Source organism: Nerophis lumbriciformis, linkage group LG10 (genome assembly GCF_033978685.3).
Source record: "Nerophis lumbriciformis linkage group LG10, RoL_Nlum_v2.1, whole genome shotgun sequence".
In the NCBI taxonomy this organism is placed as follows: Eukaryota; Metazoa; Chordata; class Actinopteri; order Syngnathiformes; family Syngnathidae; genus Nerophis; species Nerophis lumbriciformis.
The window spans coordinates 39998185-40020566 of NC_084557.2; the positions used below are offsets into that span (position 1 = coordinate 39998185).

General features: G+C 38.2%; 1 protein-coding gene across 6 annotated transcripts in view; it reads left to right on the forward strand.

Annotated features, from left to right (window-relative positions):
* Window positions 1-22382, forward strand: part of plxnb2b (plexin b2b) — a 523354-nt gene that overhangs the window by 457974 nt on the left and 42998 nt on the right. For all 6 annotated transcript variants that reach the window (XM_061969610.2, XM_061969615.2, XM_061969611.2 and 3 more), the window contains 5 exons: window positions 5605-5705; window positions 8418-8647; window positions 10570-10751; window positions 20417-20483; window positions 20722-20868. In XM_061969610.2, coding sequence (XP_061825594.1) covers window positions 5605-5705; window positions 8418-8647; window positions 10570-10751; window positions 20417-20483; window positions 20722-20868 — 727 coding nt within the window. The remainder of the gene's footprint in view (window positions 1-5604; window positions 5706-8417; window positions 8648-10569; window positions 10752-20416; window positions 20484-20721; window positions 20869-22382) is intronic.

Sequence of the window (22382 nt, forward strand, 5' to 3'; positions counted from 1 at the left end):
CCAAAAATGTACTGTGGGACCCCATTTTTATGACTTGATGGGGTCCCTGGGACCCCATTTTGAAAATTCCTAGCGCCAACAATGATGCAGTGTTGGTGCGTGTAAAACAACAGCAGGTGGCCTGCGGGACGGTTCTAAAACTAATCAAATATCATCCCGGGGGCCAAAGATAATTAATTTGCGGGCCGTATCTGGCCCGCGGGCCTTGACTTTGACACATAGGTACATAGACAGTACTGTGTATCAATTAAACTTAACAAGGGGGTGATGGATCAACTTTCTATTAGATAACAAAGTCAAAACAACAACTAGCTGAACTGTCCTTCTATGCATCCGCCCTGCTACACTGTTACTAGCCCTGTGGTGCACTCCTAAACTTTAACATCCAGTTTGTTCAAATTATTTCGAAAAAAATGTCATCCATTGACTTGTCAGTTATTCTTTTTGGTGTGCAGTTTCACCCAACACTGCGGATGCTTCCGGAATGTTTCAAACCCCACATCGCTTGTCCATTATTTTCTTTGGATTCATATTGAGCTAGCAAAATACTGTAAAAATACTTGAAAACACCCAAAGTAGCACAGAAGCTAATGACAGGAGTGCTGTGCTATGTAACGGGAGAGTATATTCCAACTGTCACAGCACACCTTCACCTAAGATGTCCCCTGTCAAATCTGGCCTTCTGAGTATTCTCCCAAGTACTTTTGTACTCACACGCCTCTGATGGTGGAATGAGTCCAGCGCTCCAACCAGGTGAAACATGATATTGCAGTGTGGATGCAGTGTACACCACACATAATAAAATGATTAAAACAAAACTTTCAGAAAACTATCAGGTCTATTCTCAGCGCTTCATGAGGATAAAAGGAACATGATGCCACGCACATAATTTACCTGCTATGTGCCATGCGTGAGTGGAACAGCTGAAGAAGGGCGTGACCACGGCATAAAACACAAGGAAGGCATCTGCTGCGTTTGGACTTCCTGGGCTGTTAAATGTGTACGATTTTGGTTTGACCGTGATTGTTGAGCTATGTGACTGTCTTAATACATAGGTGTCAAAGTCAAGGCCCGGGAACCAGATCTGGTTCGCCACATCATTTTGTGTGGTCTGGGCATACTCTAATATGCCTCAATAAAGTAATGGAAAAATCTGCTAATTTAGTATTTATCTGGGGGCCGGTATATCTATCTATCCATCTATATATATATATATATATATACAGGTAAAAGCCAGTAAATTAGAATATTTTGAAAAACTTGATTTATTTCAGTAATTGCATTCAAAAGGTGTAACTTGTACATTATATTTATTCATTGCACACAGACTGATGCATTCAAATGTTTATTTCATTTAATTTTGATGATTTGAAGTGGCAACAAATGAAAATCCAAAATTCCGTGGGTCACAAAATTAGAATATTACTTAAGGCTAATAAAAAAAGGGATTTTTAGAAATGTTGGCCAACTGAAAAGTATGAAAATGAAAAATATGAGCATGTACAATACTCAATACTTGGTTGGAGCTCCTTTTGCCTCAATTACTGCGTTAATGCGGCGTGGCATGGAGTCGATGAGTTTCTGGCACTGCTCAGGTGTTAAGAGAGCCCAGTTTGCTCTGATAGTGGCCTTCAACTCTTCTGCGTTTTTGGGTCTGGCATTCTGCATCTTCCTTTTCACAATACCCCACAGATTTTCTATGGGGCTAAGGTCAGGGGAGTTGGCGGGCCAATTTAGAACAGAAATACCATGGTCCGTAAACCAGGCACGGGTAGATTTTGCGCTGTGTGCAGGCGCCAAGTCCTGTTGGAACTTGAAATCTCCATCTCCATAGAGCAGGTCAGCAGCAGGAAGCATGAAGTGCTCTAAAACTTGCTGGTAGATGGCTGCGTTGACCCTGGATCTCAGGAAACAGAGTGGACCGACACCAGCAGATGACATGGCACCCCAAACCATCACTGATGGTGGAAACTTTACACTAGACTTCAGGAAACGTGGATCCTGTGCCTCTCCTGTCTTCCTCCAGACTCTGGGACCTCGATTTCCAAAGGAAATGCAAACCAAACCAACCCAAACCATCAGTGAGATCCAGGGTCAACGCAGCCGTCTACCAGCAAGTTTTAGAGCACTTCATGCTTCCTGCTGCTGACCTGCTCTATGGAGATGGAGATTTCAAGTTCCAACAGGACTTGGCGCCTGCACACAGCGCAAAATCTACCCATGCCTGGTTTACGGACCATGGTATTTCTGTTCTAAATTGGCCCGCCAACTCCCCTGACCTTAGCCCCATAGAAAATCTGTGGGGTATTGTGAAAAGGAAGATGCAGAATGCCAGACCCAAAAACGCAGAAGAGTTGAAGGCCACTATCAGAGCAACCTGGGCTCTCATAACACCTGAGCAGTGCCAGAAACTCATCGACTCCATGCCACGCCGCATTAACGCAGTAATTGAGGCAAAAGGAGCTCCAACCAAGTATTGAGTATTGTACATGCTCATATTTTTCATTTTCATACTTTTCAGTTGGCCAACATTTCTAAAAATCCCTTTTTTGTATTAGCCTTAAGTAATATTCTAATTTTGTGACACACGGAATTTTGGATTTTCATTTGTTGCCACTTCAAATCATCAAAATTAAATGAAATAAACATTTGAATGCATCAGTCTGTGTGCAATGAATAAATATAATGTACAAGTTACACCTTTTGAATGCAATTACTGAAATAAATCAAGTTTTTCAAAATATTCTAATTTACTGGCTTTTACCTGTATATATACACACAGTTATATATACACACTAGAGATTCGCGGACAGGCAATTATTTCATCCGCAACCGCATCACAAAAGTCGTCATCCATCCGCCATCCACCCGAACCAACATTTTATCAAAACCACACCCGCCCGCCATCCGCCCGTTGTTATATATCTAATATATAACCCATATAGACGATGCAAAGCATTAGTGAGGTTAGAAAGCTTTTGCCTGTTAAAGAAAGGAGACTGATCCAATGCAGCAGAGACAATCAATGCGTGATAATATTATTTATCATTATTATAATATTATTGTCATTTCCATTAAGAAAGTGTTGACTATTGTTGCCAATGCCCTCAGATCAGGAGTGCGTTCCTCACACTTTGTGTGCGCAGTTGCAGCAAGCAGAACGAGGCTTTTAAGAAGTTAAAAAAATGTTTTAGAAAGACTAGGCCTATATTTTCGTTAGGTAAAAAAAAATTTCTGAATTTATTTCAATGAATATGAACTTGTTAACGTTATAATGCTCAAATAGGGACGAGGGCGGGGTGCACAGTGGAGCAGTGAACAATTTCGCGACAAAGATGAACCTTTATTGATTGATCTGCAGCCATGACAAATATCAGACAATCTCCATTGTCAACGACAGGCAGGAAAATAAAGATAAACACATAGCCTATGTTGTAGGCATAGGCTCACACGTTTTTAAGTTGAAATAAAAAAATAAATAAAAAATGTGCCTCATAAGCCTTAGGCTGTCAATCACGCGCACAAACTTAAATGATACAATAACATATGTATGTCATCTCTATTTAAACAAAAATAAATTAAATAAATAATAATAATAAATGACCTGTAACTTATTGGCCAAGGCAAATAGCTGAAGGGGGGAAATCAAACCCATCAGACTGCACTTTATCATCAAACTTGAATTATAATGAAAATAGACGGTCGCGACAAACAAAGCAGGCTAAATAGCCTTACATTGTCGCCAATCGGAGATGCGCTTCACTTGAAAGCGAGGCCAAATAATTAACAACGCAATTGCCTTAATTCCTTTGCATTGTAGTGCGCCCAAACAACACGTAACCATCAAAATTATTTAGCTGACCGAACTCAATATAGGTTAGACATGGGCTTATTTGGTATAGCCTATAGGTAACGTAGACTAATTCGTTTAACATATCCAACCGTATGTCTACTTACTTTTTTTTTTGTTAGCACTATGCAGGAATAAAATGGCATCTACAGTGCCAGGATTCATGCGAGAGCGCCTGGCCTCTAAAATGCGCCCTGCTGCGCTGAAGGAGCGCTCACTTGCGCCACTTGTTGCTGGGACGCGGTGCCATCTTTTTCTTTTTTTCTTCTTCTTCTGTTGTGTTGTGTTGTGCTGCAGTGCCTGATGAATAATTGACTGTTTCAAAGTGTGCTGCTCGTTTTTCGTATGTGGGTAACAACATTTAACTATGTATATATATTTCCGAATTGGTTCAACCGCCAACCGCCCGCAACTATTTAAAATCTATTTTATTTAATCTACGCTCCCACATACATACACAAATACAGTACATATTTACCTACCTAATGTTCGTACATCCACACGCACATTCAATATACAAACATACACATACACATACTGTACATATACATTCACTGTACAAACACATATACACATTCTGTACATATACATTCATTGTACAAACACATATACACATTCTGTACATATACAAGTACATATGCATACTTACACTCATGCACATAATCACGTTTCATCAAACATATATTAACGTTGTTGCCCTAGGGTAAACTGGGTGTAACACATGGCACACTGACAAAGCTTAACCTATTGTGACTATAACAATCTACAAGGTTAATGTAGGTTGCTTCTCTTTCTCCCCCTCCATTTTTCTGCATTCTTTCGTATCTCAAGTTATCATTACTTATATGTATTGTTGCATTTAAACAACTGTATTGTTGATAATAAAGGTAAATTATTGGTATTGTTCATTATCAATAGCGCTATCTCTATTGGTATTTGTAGTGATCCATTTGTAGTGTAATAATGCTCATTGTCATTTCTGTATTTTTTATTTTTCGCTAACTGCTTATTTGCTATTACTTTTACCATCATATTTGTACATGTCATATTTGCTGATGTTGCTCTATTGTTGTTGTTGTTGTTGTTGTTGTTGTTTGCTGTTGTTGTTTTTGTCTCTCTGTCTAATCCCTCTCTTGTCCCCACAATTTCCCCCTCTGTCTTCTTTTTTTCTCTCTTTCTATCCCCTCCTGCTCCGGCCCGGCTGCACTAAATGATAATATAAATACATTTAATAAAGTCAAATACAAATAAGGCAACAAGAGAAGTATCCTACACTTCTCTTTTGTAAAGTAAATCTGAACAGCCGACATGGGCATCTACATCAACTATACGATTTGCCTGAGAAGCTGAACAGGACACAAAAAAAAACAAAAAACAAAAAAAATCTATTTTTACCCGCCCGACCCGCGGTTTATCCGCGGACTCCGCGGTTGTGTACGCAAACCGCGCATCTCTAATACACACACATACAGGTATATACATATATATATATATATATATATATACTGTATATATATGGATACATATACATATATATGTATATATATATATATATATATATATATATATACATATATATATATACAGTATATATATATATATATAAACGTGGCAATCAAAATCACAGCGGCATAGCTATCAATAGCAAATATTTAAACTTTGTAGAATAACTGGATTTAGAAAATGAACACAAGGTAAAAACCCTTGCCTCTTTTGTCTGGGGTAATGTGTTTTTTTTTTCATCATTTTTCCAGGAGGAAGAGTCAACAGGCGGAAAGAGAGTACGAGAAAGTCAAACACCAGCTGGAGAACCTGGAGGAGAGTGTGCGAGATCGCTGCAAGAAAGAATTCACAGGTACAGCTGTTTGATTCTCCATATACATGCCAGTTTTAAGGCTAATTTATTGTTATTTTAAAAAAAAATCAACAAAGTCAAATACAAATTAGGCAACAAGAGTAGTATCCCACACTTCTCTTTTGTAAAATAAATCTGTACAGCAGATATGATCATCTAAGACAGACCTGGGCATTCTGCGGCCGGCGTGAGGCAAATCATAAATTACAAAATACATTTTAAAAAGTATCTATGTCGACTGTGCAATACAACGGTGCTGCTTTTGTTTTGAAAAGCGTTATTTGTATTACTTCCGTGTGTACGTATGCGCGTGTGTGATTGTGAGTGAATTGAACAGCGCAATCACAAATTACAAAATAAAGTTTAAAAAACATCTATGTCGTGCGCGCAATACAACTGTGCTGCTTTTATTTTGAAAAGTGTTATTTATGGGCGTATGTCCGGGTGTAACCTGTGAGTGAAGGTGCACAGCGACAAGTGATGAGATGCTAAAAAGAGAAAAGTTGATGACGAATGCCGTGTTTTCAACAAGACATGGACTGCCAAGTATTTCTTTACATAAATTAAAGGTAAAGCCGTGTGCTTAATTTGTGGTACACAGCTTGCTGTGTTTAAAGAATATCATTTGAATCGCCACTACACGACAAAGCACGAGGAAAAATACCAGAATCTGTGTGATGAAGAGCGCGTAAGGGAGGCTGATGCGTTGATGGTAAAACTGCAAACCCAACAAGGACTTTTTGCCATATTTCACACCCCCAGAGATGCAGCCGTCAGGACAAGTTTCGTCATTTCTCACAAAAGCGCCAGAAAAAGTAAGGCGTTTTCTGGCGGAGAGTTTATTAAGGAGTGCTTATAGGACTCCGTTGCGCTGATAATGCCCGGAGACTTTGACTGTTTTTCGCTGGCTTTGGATGAGAGCTGCGATGTACGTAACACCGCCCAGCTGCTCATCTTCTTACGTGGGATAACTGCCGACTTTCAAATCACGGAGGAGCTGGCAGCCATGCAGTCAATTAAAGAGACAACCACAGGTAATGACTTATTCACATAGGTAAATGCGTGTTTGGACATGTTAGGACTGAAATGGGACAAGCTGGCAGGTGTGACAATCCAATCCAATCCACTTTATTTATATAGCACATTTAAACAACAAAGTGTTTCCAAAGTGCTGCACAACAATATTAAAAACAATATTCAAATAATATCCTTAGCTCCACCAATGACTGAATAAAAACAAAAAATAATTACATATAAAACCATATAAAAACAATATAAAATAATTATGATTAAAAACGATTTTTAACAACAGGTGGTTGTCCAAATCTGACGGTGGAAAATGTTGGATAATGCAGGATAAAGTGACAGAAATTAACCCTGTGCAGAAATGGACATTTTTGCATTGTATAATACATCAGGAAGTGTTGTGTAAGACAGTGTTAAAAATAAAACCATCAAAAGCAATATGCTTTTGTATAAAGTTAAGTTAGGTTAAATTAAATTATTATTATTATTATTAATTATTATTATTATTATCATTATTATTATTTATCTTACGGTATATCAAAAATAATATTGAGCAACATTTAATTGAAATATTGTCGGTGTGGCCCTCCAGCAGTGCTCGGGTTGCTTATGCGGCCCCCGGTAAAAATGAATTGCCCACCCCTGATCTAAGAGGAGGTGTCAAAGTAATTTTCACTGAGGGCCACATCGCAGTTATGTTTGGCCCCAGAGGGCCGCTTCTGACAGTGAATACTATTTTTACACAATTTGTGTATGCATTTTATTATTAGATTTTTTTTAAACTTAAATGTAAAAAAATATGGTAAGTTGCAATAATTTCACCTCAAAATTTAGTGTACCGTATGTTTATTGTAAATGGAAAAACAGTACTGCTGCTCTTTATGGTAAAATTTTTTATAAAAATTAGTTTTTTTACTGTAAATAAAAAAAACTAATTTTACAGTAAAATTTTGGCACCTGAGCTGCCAGTTTGTTTGTTTGTTTTTTTACCGTAAATCGCCAACTGAAGATTTTACGGTGTATTACTGTAAATGCCATAACGGCACCACAGTTTATTACAGTAAAAAAAGTACTGTTTTTTTCATTTAGCGAAAAATGCTGTAAAAACCACAGTCAATTTCACAATTTTACCATGAAATCTGTTGCTACTTTTGCATTGCACAATTTGATGGATAACTTGCTTTGAAATCCTTATTATTAGTATTTATTTATATTTAAAAAAAATGGTTTGAATGTTTGATATATTTTTGCATAATTAGACAATATGTAAGTTAACATAATGTGCGATTACATGGAGTACTTTTTTTTTCTCCCAAAATAGAAAGGAAGAATACATTTAGTAAGAAAAGTTACAGTACTTTATTGATCATATTATTTCCAGGCTTTCGAGGGCCAAATAAAACGAAGCCCCTGGGCCACATCTGGCCCCTGGGCCTTGAGTTTGACACATGTGATCTACGTGAACATTATATTTTACCTGATTGTTGGACAAGACCTTCGCTCTCTTTGTGGCACATTTAGTCCAATTGACTCCCATTCTATGAATGTTGTTATGAACAAGTGCTGTAAGTAAAAACAGGCATTTATATATGACAGTTTTGTTATTTAGCAATACAGACCTTTTTGGGACATAAGGTTAAAAAGTGATGCAAAGACTTTCTGTCACCTGACGATTTTCTCCCTCAGACCTCATGATCGAAATGGAGGACCACACAAACGAGCTGAGCGAGGGTCGGATCCCCTTCCTGGACTATAAGACCTACACGGACCGCGTCTTCTTCCTGCCCTCCAAGGACGGCGCCAACGACGTGATGATAACGGGCAAGCTGGACATTCCCGAGGCTCGGCGGGCCACCGTGAAGCAAGCTCTCAACCAGTTCTCCAACCTTCTCAACTCCAAAACTTTCCTCATCAATGTAAGCACACAATACATCCTTTGTAGATAGATGCCTTGTCAGTATTGTGGAGACATTCTATCGATATTATTGATTGAGGACATCAGTGAGAGCATGACTATATCACAGATACATATTTGCTTATCATATACTACATCCAGAATATGAGATACTCGGTCCAAAACTACAGTTGGCCTATATATACAACAACAAAACTATACACAATTACGCAATGTGATAGTATTACTGTAGTGTCTGAATATGTAGAGTTGGGTTTTCCATTTTAATTTAAAATGCTACTCAAATTGGGTCAGATAAACTTTTGTCACAGCTTATCTTGCTTATTCAATTTAAATACATCAATATTTAATAAATATATATATATATATATATATATATATATATACAGTATATATATATTATATATATATGTATGTATACAGTAAATATATATGTATGTATATATACAGTATATATATATATACAGTATATATATATATATGTATGTATGTATATATATATATACATATATGTATGTATATATAGATATACATATATGTATGTATATATATATATATATATACACATACATATATATATATATATATATATATATATACTGTATATATATACAGTATATATATATATATGTATGTATATATATACATATATATATATATATGTATGTATATATAGATATACATATATATATATGTATGTATATATATATATATATATATATATATATATATATTTAAATTAAATACAATTTTAAATTTTAACTTTGCAATTTGGATTATTGATAGATAATGCATTTTTTTATATTTTATTTTAAAACTCTTAATTTATATACTTTTTATATTTTTATTTGATGTAGGTTTTTCCACAACATTTTCCGATCAACATGTGTATTTAAGTGAATATACCTGTTATAAATGATTACATTTTAATTTTTTTTTAACATGCATATTTATCTTTTGCATTATTTTAAGTGTGTATGGTTATTCTTCTTTCAAAAATGTAATTAAAATGCATGTTCTACTTATTTATTTCGAATATTTATTTATTTTGTTGTTTTTTATATTTTTATACATGTAATGTGTTATTTATTTAGTGTGATTAATGTGTATATTTTGTGTGACATTCTTAAAAAATAAAATAATTCAACTTTATGTAAAAAATATATATATATCAACTATGTAAAAAAAAAGTGTAGACACAAAGTTGCTCGAACAAACAGAAAAATAAAAATGTATGGATCTTTCTTCACATCAGCCATTAAACTGTCTGATGTGTAGGTAATTAATGTTTTAAACAAAAACAAATAATTAATGTTTTAAACAAATACAAACCATTAGCATTAGCCTCAACTCTGCCGAAGTTAGTTAATGTTTTCATGCTAATCTACAAAAGTGTTTATTTTGTGTAATGTTGACTAATCAGTTGAATCAATAATGATAATAGTAGTAAAAATAGTCATTATAAATAGTGAGGTTGACATAGATGTTGCGCTAACAATGCTATTATGGAGATGCTGAGCAGTAACAGTCGGTGGATATGAGCAGTAAGAAAAAGCTCAGGTAATGAGGCAAACCTTTTCGTCTCCCAATAAGTGAGTCGGCGGTTAATGCTTTACTTTGTCGGTGACATTTCACAGGCAGAACTTTCCTTTTTATCATCGCCGTCTATTTTGAATTGGTCTGGCGCTGGCTGGTTCGTGTCAGCGCTCCAATATTAGACGTGAGAAGCTGACGATTGGAAGGCTTGTATCCAACGGTTCTGGCACAGGAAATACCAGACAGGTGTTAACTGAAGCATCTTGCTCTAATTGGTATTAACTCTCAACCATGCACTCATTTCACCTGCATCGTTATTTTTCTCCTTGGCAGCCATCTTTATTTATTTCAAGATTACCGGTGCTGAATCTCTGCTTGTGTCGATAGTTTATCCGCACCCTGGAGCGCAGCAATGACTTCAACGCCAGGGCCAAAGTCTACTTCGCCTCCCTGCTGACGGTGGCGCTCCACGGGAAGCTGGAGTACTACACGGATATCATGAGGACGCTGCTGTTGGAGCTAATGGAGGAGTACGTCCACAGCAAAAACCCCAAGTTGATGCTGCGACGGTGAGTGACACAACTTTTTTTAATATCTACACGTGAAGCTTTTTTTTTTAATATCTTCACGTCCGTATGACAGAGCTTTTTTTTAAATATCTACATGTTAGGGTTGTACGGTATACCGGTATTAGTATAGTACAGTGATACTAATGAATGATATTCGGTACTATGCCGCCTCTAAAAAGTACCGGGCCCCCGTCGTCGTCACGTCGTGTCATTGCTGGTTTATGAGCAGATGAGCATGTTCGGCAGCGCACAATCACTGAGTACTTACACGCAGACAATGTGTGTAGACAGAAAAGGGAGAATGGACGCATTTTGTGCCTAAAAACTGACGATAAAGGTGAAGTTGTAACACTGAAACGCCCTCAGGAAGAGGTGCTTTAAGACATGGCTAACGAGCTAGCGGCTAAAGTCCAGCGTTTTAGCTACTTCTAAATCACTAATCCTTGTCTTCATGGCGACATATAAAGTAAGTTTCTTACACGTACCCATTATCACTGGAGGATGAGGAATAGCTAAACGTGCTTCACTACACACCGTAGCTCACCGCCGTCAAAATGTAAACAAACGCCATGGGTGGATCTACACCTAACATCCACTGTAATGATACCAAGTACAGGAGCGTATCTAGTCGATACTTTTATGATTACGTCGATATTTTTTGGCATCACAGCATCTTCTTTGTTTTTTTAAAGTGTATATTATGTTTACAAACTCAGGAAATATTTCCCTGGACACATGAGGACTTTGAATATGACCAATGTATGATCCTGTAACTACTTGGTATCAGATTGATACCCAAATTTGTGGTATTACCCAAAAATAATGTAAAGCATCCAAACAACAGAAGAGTAAGTGATTATTGCATTTTAACAGAAGTGTAGATAGGACATTTTAAAAGTGAAAGTAAGCAGATATTAACAGTAGATGAACAAGTAGATTAATAATACATTTCCTACCACTTGTCCTTTATAATTTTGACAAAATAATAGAATGGAAAATGACACAATATGTTACTGCATATGTCAGCAGACTAAATTAGGAGCCTTTGTTTGTTTACTTACTAATTAAAGACAAGTTGTCTTGTATGTTCACTGTTTTATTTGAGGACAAACTTGCAATAAGAAACATACCCTAAGATTTTTTATTCTAATACAGCCAATAATGCAATTGTTTGTGGTCCCCTTTATGTAGAAAAGTATCGAAATAATGTTGGTACCGGTACTGGTACCAGAATATTGGTATCATACACTATTACACGTCTGTATGACAGACCTTTTGCAGGCTGTGGAACTCAGAAGCAGTTGGCAGTAACGCCCAAACCTAAGGCAGGAATTCGAGAATAAGCACAAAATCAGCCATTAAAGGCAGTAAATAAATTACCAATAAATTGACAGTAAATTTGTGGAAAATCTGCTAAGAAATGTCAATAACGAATAATCAGAACGGATAGGAATTTACCTGGAAATATCCAAAACATTTTTTAAAGACTATACCAGGGGTCCCCAAAAAATGGATCCGGCCCGCCAGTGTCCAAAATCCGGCCCGCGGGAAGTCCCAAGTTTAAAAAAACCAACAACAAAAAAACTATTTTTAAAATTCTTTTTTAATTATGATTTTTTAAATCTGTCCTTTCTAATCCATTTTCTACTGCTTGTTACTCTCTGTGTCTTGTAGCCGCTCAGGCAAATCATATTGTCTAAAAATGCATTTTGCCATCGATAACGTGACTTCATCGGCAAAGCGCGCGCTCTTTCAGTCAATTAGTGCTCGAGGAATATATACAGTCGTGGTCAAAAGTTGACATACACTTGTAAAGAACATAATGTCATGGCTGTCTTGAGTTTACAATCATTTCTACAACTCTTATTTTTTTGTGATAGAGTGATTGGAGCACATACTTGTTGGTCACAAAAACATTCCTGAAATGTGGTTCTTTTATGAATTTATTATGGGTCTACTGAAAATGTGACCAAAACTATACACTATATTGCCAAAAGTATTTGGCCACCTTTACTCACATATGAACTTGAATTGCCATCCCATGGAATTGTCCAAAATGTTTTGGTATCCTGGAGCACTCAAAGTTAATTTCACTGGAACTAAGGGGTCAAGCCCAACTCCTGAAAAACAACCCCACACCATAATTCCTCCTCCACCAAATGTCACAGTCGGCACAATGCAGTCCGAAACGTACCGTTCTCCTGGCAACCTCCAAACCCAGACTGGTCCATCAGATTGCCAGATGGAAAAGCGTGACTCATCAGTCCAGAGAAGGCGTCTCCACTGCTCTAGAGTCCAGTGGCGACGTGCTTTACACCACTGCATACGATGCTTTGCATTGGACTTGGTGATGTATGGCTTAGATGCAGCTGATCGGCCATAAAAATCTATTCTGTGAAGCGCTCTGCGTACTGTACGTGGGCTAATTGGAAGGTCACATGAAGTTTGGAGCTCTGTAACAACTGACTGTGCAGAAAGTCTTTGCACTATGCGCTTCAGCATCCGCTGCCCCCTCTCTCTCAGTTTACATGGCCTACCACTTGGTGGCTGACTTGCTGTTGTTCCCAAACTCTTCACTTTTCTTATAATAAAGTTGACTATGACAGTTCCACGCTGGAAATCACTAAGAGCGGCCCATGGAAACAGTCTCCATGCCCAAGTGCTTGATTTCTTTCGGGGCGGTATAGCTCGGTTGGTAGAGCGGCCGTGCCAGCAACTTGAGGGTTGCAGGTTCGATCCCCGCTTCCGCCATCCTAGTTACTGCCGTTGTGTCCTTGGGCAAGACACTTTACCCACCTGCTCCCAGTGCCACCCACACTGGTTTAAAAATGTAACTTAGATATTGGGTTTCACTATGTAAAGCGCTTTGAGTCACTTGAGAAAAAGCACTATATAAATGTAATTCACTTCACTTCACTTCACTTCTTTACACCGGCCAAGTGATTAGGGCACCTGATTCTCATCATTTGGATGGGTGGCCAAATACTTTTGGCAATATAGTGTACATACAGCAATGTTAATATTTGGTTACATGTCCCTTATTTCACTGCAATAAGGCGCTTTTGGTAGCCATCCACAAGCTTCTGGCAAGCTTCTGGGTGAAAATGTTGACCACTCCTCTTGACAAAATTGGTGCAGTTCAGCTAAATTTGTTGGTTTTCTGACATGGACTTGTTTCTTCAGCATTGTCCAAATGTTTAAGTCAGTACTTTTGGAAGGCCATTGTAAAACCTTAATTCTAGCCTGATTTAGCCATTCCTTTACCACTTTTGATTTGTGTTTGGGGTCATTGTCCTGTTGGAACACCCAACTGCGCCCAAGACCCAACCTCCGGGCTGATGATTTTAGGTTGTCCTGAAGAATTTGGAGGTAATCCTCCTTTTTCATTGTCCCATTTACTCTCTGTAAAGCACCAGTTCAATTGGCAGCAAAATATGCCCAGAGCATAATAATACCACCACCATGCTTGACGGTAAGCATCGTGTTCCTGGGATTAAAGGCCTCACCTTTTCTCCTCCAAACATATTGCTGGGTATTGTGGCCAAACAGTTAAATTTTTGTTTCATCTGACATCACATGGACAAAGTTAAGACCTTCTGGAGGAAAGTTCTGTGGTCAGATGAAACAAAGGTTTAGCTGTTTGGCCACAGTACCCAGCAATATGTTTGGAGGCGAAAAGGTGAGGCGTTTATAATGCCTCGATAATGTGACATCATCCCGCTGGCGCCACAGTGTGGAGCGAGCGCCGGGCAAGCGCTGTTTTAACCCAATGCGGCCCCCGAGTCAAAAAGTTTGGGGACCCCTGGTTTACACCATCTTAACACATTAAATACTGAAATGTGTCATCCATTTATTTATTGGTATCATTATTTAAACAAACACACAGGTAAAATGTAACTGCATTTTAAAACAACTTAATTTGTGAATGTAATATGTATTGAAATAATAAATATAATATATCCACGGTTAAATGGACATGTTTTCAAACATTGTTAGGATCATTTATATTTTACAGTGGTGTTTAAAATGTAGACATTTTGCATATTTATAACCATTGACATTTGTTTATTTAAATGACAAATGAAGTAAATCCCCAATCGGTCGAGAGTAATAAATTGTGGTTTTCGAGCTTATATGTGATTTTCTGGGTTATGCCATTCACTTTTTGACTGAAATGATTGTGTGAGGGTCTTGTTTGTCAGATCATCCCTCATTGTTACTTTAATGAGGTGATGTCACTTGAACTGTCTGCTGTTTCTCCCCACTTAGCTAGTGGCTGTAAAACAAATACGCATCTTAATTATCCCCCAATGGAGAGGCTCATTATGCTGATTAGGTCATTGCCTCAACCCACTTTTGACACACTAGACATCTAATTAGGCATGCTAACTGATATCAATGCTACCCAGTGGATATATGTCATGAGCATCCATCAAAAGTGTCCACTGAAGTGAGTTTGAAATAGTGTGACAGTGACAAGGCTGCGAGGGAATGTGCCTTGTCAACATTGTGCACAAACACTGCCTTCAGTGTGCATCACCACATTCCAAGCTGTCAGTGGACTAATTGACTCAGCAGTGCTAAAAATAACACTTTGCAAGATGCCATTCACTTGGATTTGATGCTTTTTATTTATTTTTGATTTAAAGTACATCTGACTTTGTGATATCATATTTAAAATGTAATTTAATGACTAATAGAAAACAGACAGTTATTGATCACATTTGCATGAAGCTATTATTTGAATCAGTGTTTCTTAACCACCCCTAGAGCGCCGCCAAAAAATAATTTTCTCAGCTATGAGCCGTATGTGCCGCAGCGGTACTCAGTTGTAATACACATTTCCACCACTTATGGCAGTAGTGACAGTCTCAAACAGACAGAAAAAGTCTGGCGCTAAAGTCATAGAGAAGCTTCTTAAGCGCAAAAATTATGACTATAGTGGTGAAGCTGTATTTAAGAACATATATATTATTAATCAATAATTTAGTTAGAATTTATTCCATTTAACACAGCGTAATTGAATGTAAATTTATTTTCCATAAGTTTTTATGAGTCCCTTCTTTTGCAGTATATTTGATTAGTATTTATTTTTGTAATCAGCCTGACCTAAGCCTTGATTTGTGATTAGCACAAGCATTCATGTATTTGACAAAGTTTTATCCTGTTAAACTATAAGTAGGTTAGATACAATTATCGAATATGATTAAAATAAACCGTAAGATTACAATTTAGTGTTAATATTTGAGTGGGTATCGGACCCCTCAGTAATGGAAAAGTTGGGCCCCGAGGTCAAAAGGTTAAGAACCCCAGATTAAATGAAATAATTTAATCCTTGTCTGCTTTTTAATAGTGCTTTCGAGTGATTTAAAAAAATTAGTAATTAATTGATCATGATCAGTAATTAATATATTGTTTTAATCTCACCTGAAAAATGCTGAGAAAAAGCCTCAACTTGAGGTATTGTCACTAAAATTCATACATTATTGTAGCAGATCACGATTGCTATATCACTAAAAATGGCTTAATGAAATAATGTATTGTTTGTAACAGACTTAAAACAAAAACAGGCTTAGCCATTTACTGAAATAAAACATCAGGCCCTTATAAAATGCTGAAGTCAAAAACAATAAAAACTCTCCAAAAGCACGTATTGAACATTGAACTTGCTGCTTTTCAACTTCTTCAGATAATATAAACTACAGTAAAAAAGTTAAAAAGTTAAAGTTAAAGTACCAATGATTGTCACACACACACTAGGTGTGGCGAGATTATTCTCTGCATTTGACCCATCACCCTTGATCACCCCCTGGGAGGTGAGGGGAGCAGTGGGCAGCAGCGGTGGCCGCGCCCGGGAATCATTTTGGTGATTTAACCCCCAATTTCCAACCCTTGATGCTGAGTGCCAAGCAGGGAGGTAATGGGTCCCATTTTTTTATAGTCTTTGGTATGACTCGGCCGGGGTTTGAACTCACAACCTACCGATCTCAGGATGGACACTCTAACCACTAGGCCACTGAGTAGTACCTCAACCTACCATTGGTTGACATTGACATAGGTTCTGTGACGGCGCTCTTATCTCAAAACGCTTGCATCTTAAATCAATGGCGCCCTTTAAACCATTTTAATTGTTGCTTACCCCCGCCCAAAACAACATTTGAACATGTATGAAAAACAATACAATACAATGTACTGTAAACAACTACAGTACATTTATGAAGTAATGTAATGATAATGTACAGTGTGGAGAGTGGACTTCCACGGTATATCCTTCCAGCTGCTTTGCCGTCAAACACACCATAAGCAGCTGCTTCATATTTTCATGGATAAATATCCCCCATATAGATATTATTTTCACATCTTTGGCTTGCCTTTTAATTAGTTACTGTAATATCATAATTTATTTTTCTCAGCACTGTCCTTCACTCTCACTTTCTTCCTTGTCATGGTTGGAGAAAATGTGTTTTGTCAATCTCTAGCTACAAGCTAATGCTAGCGAGTAAGACCAGATGTTTTGGGTGGATATTACAGGGTTCACAGTGACATTTGCTACGCCAACTTATGGCGGGGATGCTTTAAACTTACATTTTTGCTCGCGACTCAAAGCATAACAATTAGCCGAGAGACAACTCTCATCTCAAAGCACTCTTAAGTTGGGGCCCTCTTAAATGGAGGTACCACTGCAAATGAAACATCAATCACAGTGCTGTAAGTTACAGCAGAACCAAATAAAAAAATATGTTTTCATCCCCATTGTGGGATAAATAAAGTCTATCCTTATTTCTTCATCGGGGAGGCCGAGTACTTTTCATAATTTGTGAGTCATAGACATGCTGAGAAGTAGGGCGTTCTTCTCCAGTTTCAGGCATTTTTAAACATTAATTTTCGCGTCGAAATATCACTTCCGCAGTTTTTTTAATGAAATATAAAAAAACCTCTTACTTACTTACTTGTTGTCGCCTGCATTCGCTCTCCGAGCCACAACGTTGGCGGCTTTATACTTTGCTGCTAATCATATTTGGGTGAATACAATCCGAACACTGTTAGTTCTGAACCAGTTGTGGTTCTAGAGTATTTATTAATAGCCAGGGAGATGGTATATTTTTGACATGACGGATGTAGACAGAGGTCACAACACTGGAAATATATTGCCCCCGGGTGCGTGGCTACTGGACAGAGTTGCCAAATGGGAAATATTTTCTGAGTTCTTTGCATTTCATCCATCCATTTTCTACCGCTTGTCCCTCTCGGGGTGGCAGGGGTGGCTGGAGCCTATCCCAGCTTCTCTCGGGTGGAAGGCAGGGTACACCTTGGACAAGTTGCCACCTTGTCACAGGGCCAACACAGATATACAACATTCACACACGAGGGCCCATTTAGTGTTGCCTATCAACCTATCCCCAGGTGCATGGCATATAATTTTACATTACATTTCCAATGATAATAATGTTAGTAAATTATCTACTAAAAACTACAAATAATGTGGTACATTACATAGGATATGTAAATGTCAAAAAGACAGACAAAAGAGATTAGTAAATAAGAATAAATCTAAAGGTGAAATATAGTGTAGAAATGCACCCTATAGGAGGGTTGCATATGACATCACATCTTTTTTTCTTCTTCGCGGCTTAATTCACGCGATGATTCAAGCAGCTTGAGCCTAGCATTAAAGCAAGTGAGAGTGAGTGAAGAGTTTGAGCAGAGAATGCCGTATTGCTGTTCTGTTCTTGGGGGTCCTAGTCGTTCAAACAGAGAGATAAGAAAGAGCTTTCATAGAGTCCTGAAAGAAGTGGTTCATAAAGGTAATAAAGTCAGAGAAAAACTAACGTGTGTCAAAGAAAATGGCTCCTAAGAATATCACTTTCATCATGTTGTAGAATACAATCGGACCATGTTTGTCTGCAGTCATCACTTTGTAAAATGTTTGTTTGAACATTAATTTGTTTGAGAAACTTTCTGTGATGCAATCAAGTTCATTCTCTACTATATAAGTAGTGTTTGATAGCAGAACTAAACGTAGGAAATGGCAAGTGATCGCATTAGTTTGTGTTCTTTTGTGGTTGATTTGCCTAAATATAACTAGAAGACCTGCTTGTGCAAATAAAATAACGTCATGTTAAGTCCTAGTAATAAATATCTTTATTGTTGGTTCAATCCATCGTATTTTTGTTGTCAATTTTCATAAGAGAAACTAAAGGCAATTAGTTGTTGTGCAGGAAAGATAAGTGCTTTATTCAACACGGATGGCCACATTATAGCATCCATCCATCCATCCATCTTCTTCCGCTTATCCGAGGTCGGGTCGCGGGGGCAGCAGCCTAAACAGGGAAGCCCAGACTTCCATCTCCCCAGCCACTTCATCCAGCTACTCCCGGGGGATCCCGTGGCCTTCCCAGGCCAGCCGGGAGACATTGTCTTCCCAACGTGTCCTGGGTCTTCCCCGTGGCCTCCTACCGGTCGGACGTGCCCTAAACACCTCCCTAGAGAGGCGTTCGGGTGCATCCTGACCAGATGCCCGAACCACCTCATCTGGCTCCTCTCGATGTGGAGGAGCAGCGGTTTTACTTTGAGCTCCTCCCGGATGGCAGAGCGTCTCACCCTATCTCTAAAGGAGAGCCCCGCCATCCGGCGGAGGAAACTCATTTCGGCCCCTTGACCCGTGATCTTGTCCTTTCGGTCATGACCATAGGTGAGATGGGAACATAGTTCGACTGGTAAATTATAGCACATTATAGCATCTTTGGTGATATTTGTTGGCATAAAGAAAATATCCTTAATAGTATTAATAAAGTACATTAATAAATGTCAAGAGCATATACTGAATCTTAATATCGCTAGCAAACATTGCTGAAACACAGGGACATCTACAGCTAAATAATGAGACAAAATATCAACTTTACAGCATAAAAACAACTGCCGACCTGAATTGTAGATTAGACTAATATTTGTAGCAGGAAATCAACTGCAAACAAATGTTTTTTCTCGGTAGCGTCACGATCACAGCAGCACTAGTTATGTCAATTAGCAATGTACGAATAAGTCCAACTTTGACTTTCACGGATTCATGTTTAATTTGTGGACCCCTCAGATGTAAAGATGATGTTCCTCCAATCTTTTTTTTTCTAAATACCGTAAATGTCAAGTGAAGTGAGGTAGCAGTATCCTCTTGGTGATGATAAATGGTTTAAATCTTAAAAAAAAAAAAAAACATTCTCAAGAGTGTAAAAATCCACTTCATCCCATTTTAAATATTTCTCTCATGATCGCTTTTATATTTGTCTCTTAACCTTTCAAAATAAGCCTAAATCTGCACTGAGTCAGGTTAATAAATATTAGCCTAATGGAGCTTAGACCATCGCCTGAAACTTAGATGTCATACTAGGTCACGTGATTGCAACCCACCTATTGCAGGAAATGTAGTCATGATTTTCCAAATATTCTTTCGCGGCTTGCATGGCTGCACTTTGTGACGATGGAAATATTTCTATTTTTTCTTCAGTTTTCCTCTTTTTTTCCTCAAAGGGTGCTCACATGCTTGCAGTTTAGTTTGGCATAGAGCTAATTGTATGTCTTGCTAGATTGCTAACATCTTCGCTGCTAACATTGGTGGTGAGCAAATGCCTTCTCACAAAAAAGGAATGATCATGTAATGTGTGTTCCAGGTCAGAGACGGTGGTAGAAAGGATGCTGTGCAACTGGATGTCCATCTGTCTCTATCAGTTCTTAAAGGTACAGTAACATTGCCTGTCCCCCGGTTAGGTAGTTACAGCACCATGGTTCGATATGTGGCAAGAAATGACAAAAATAAACAGCTAACATTAGCTTACCCTGGACATTTCTGTAATGTTCAGTCTCCACTTTTCTGCCCTCAGTCTGCCTTTGAATAAAAATGCCTCAATAAAGAAATAAATATAGTACTTTTTCCCGAAAACCTGTTTATATTTGCACGGGTTTGTGTGCTTCTCAGGACTCGGCAGGCGAGCCCTTGTACAAACTGTTCCGAGCCATCAAGCACCAGATCGAGAAAGGACCTGTGGACGCCCGTGTGAAGAAAGCCAAGTACACCCTGAACGACACAGGCCTGCTGGGCGACGATGTGGAGTACTCTGTCCTGGTGAGATTAGTACCTACAGTATAAAAGTTAAAGTTAAAAGTTAAAGTACCAATGATTGTCACACACACACTAGGTGTGGCGAAATTATTCTCTGCATTTGACCCATCACCCTTGATCACCCCCTGGGAGGTGAGGGGAGCAGTGGGCAGCAGCGGTGGCCGCGCCCGAGAATCATTTTTGGTGATCTGACAAAAGAGGGTACACGCCTTACATTTCAAATTACAGTGGAACCTTGATTTACCAACTCTGCTTGTTCTTGAACATGGTTCGTAAATGGAAACGTTTGCATAGTGAAGCTAATGTCTTCATAAGAAACAATGTAAATATGAATAATGGATTCCAGCCTCTACAAAAGTCCATATTTTGGTAAAGATTTGTACACTTTGAACACGATAGAATGTGCTATACCAAGGGTGCCAAACTCGTTTTCATTGAGGGCCACATCGCAGTTATGGTTGCCCTCAGAGGGCCCCTTTTAACAATGAGTAATATATGTATACCGTATATATATATATATATATATATATATATATATATATATAATGCATCAACAATATATTTTTTATATACCGTATTTTCCGGACTATAAGGCGCACTTAAAATCTTTTTTTTCCTCAAAACTCGACAGTGCGCCTAATGTAAGGAATACGTTTGGTTGAGCTTACCCACCTCGGAGCAATTTTATTTGGTACATGGTGTAATGATAAGTGTGACCAGTAGATGGCAGTCAAACATAAGAGATAAGTCCAGGCTGAAGTGTGTCTCTCTTTACTAACTTCGTCGAAGCATGTTGCTCTTGTAGGTGTGTCAGCAGATTTGAATTGCTTTCTTTGATCCAAGACACAACTTACATTTAACTAAAACGTTCTTTTCTTTGTGCTCGACAAAAGAAAAGTAGTGAGAATATCTCCATGTCAAGAAACTCGACTTCTGCTCCGCCATGATGTCTTGTTAGTAAACACAGACACGCCACGCCCCCACCCCCACCCACACACATAGCGCGCCTCTCTCTTCTCCGGCTTGTGAGAGAGGACGAATCAGAAGGACGACACTGCAGCGCTCCAATAAAACACACTCAGGCCTTCTCACTTTCTAGCCTATACTACATAAAAAATTACGTAAAATAACACAGTAACGCATCTTGTAGTAATAGTAACTGAGTTACTGAATATAAAAAATAACACGTTAGACTACTAGTTACCGCCGAAAATAACGGCGTTACAGTAACGCGTTAGTCCCAACACTGCTTATATCTGTCAGTAAACTCACCATGAAAGCGCTAAAACATACCGATGTAGTGAGTTTACATTATTCTCCCAAGGAACTTTAGTTATTAGAGTTCCGGTCGGACGATTTTTAGGAAAAGAACAAATATATGTAGTAAGGAAAGATTAAGCATTTTATTAACGCATATTATTCCCAGGCTTACGTGGGCTAGATTTGGCCCCCGAGCCTTGAGTTTGACACCTGTGTGCTATACTGTACTGCATATCAAACAAACATAAGGGGGTGAT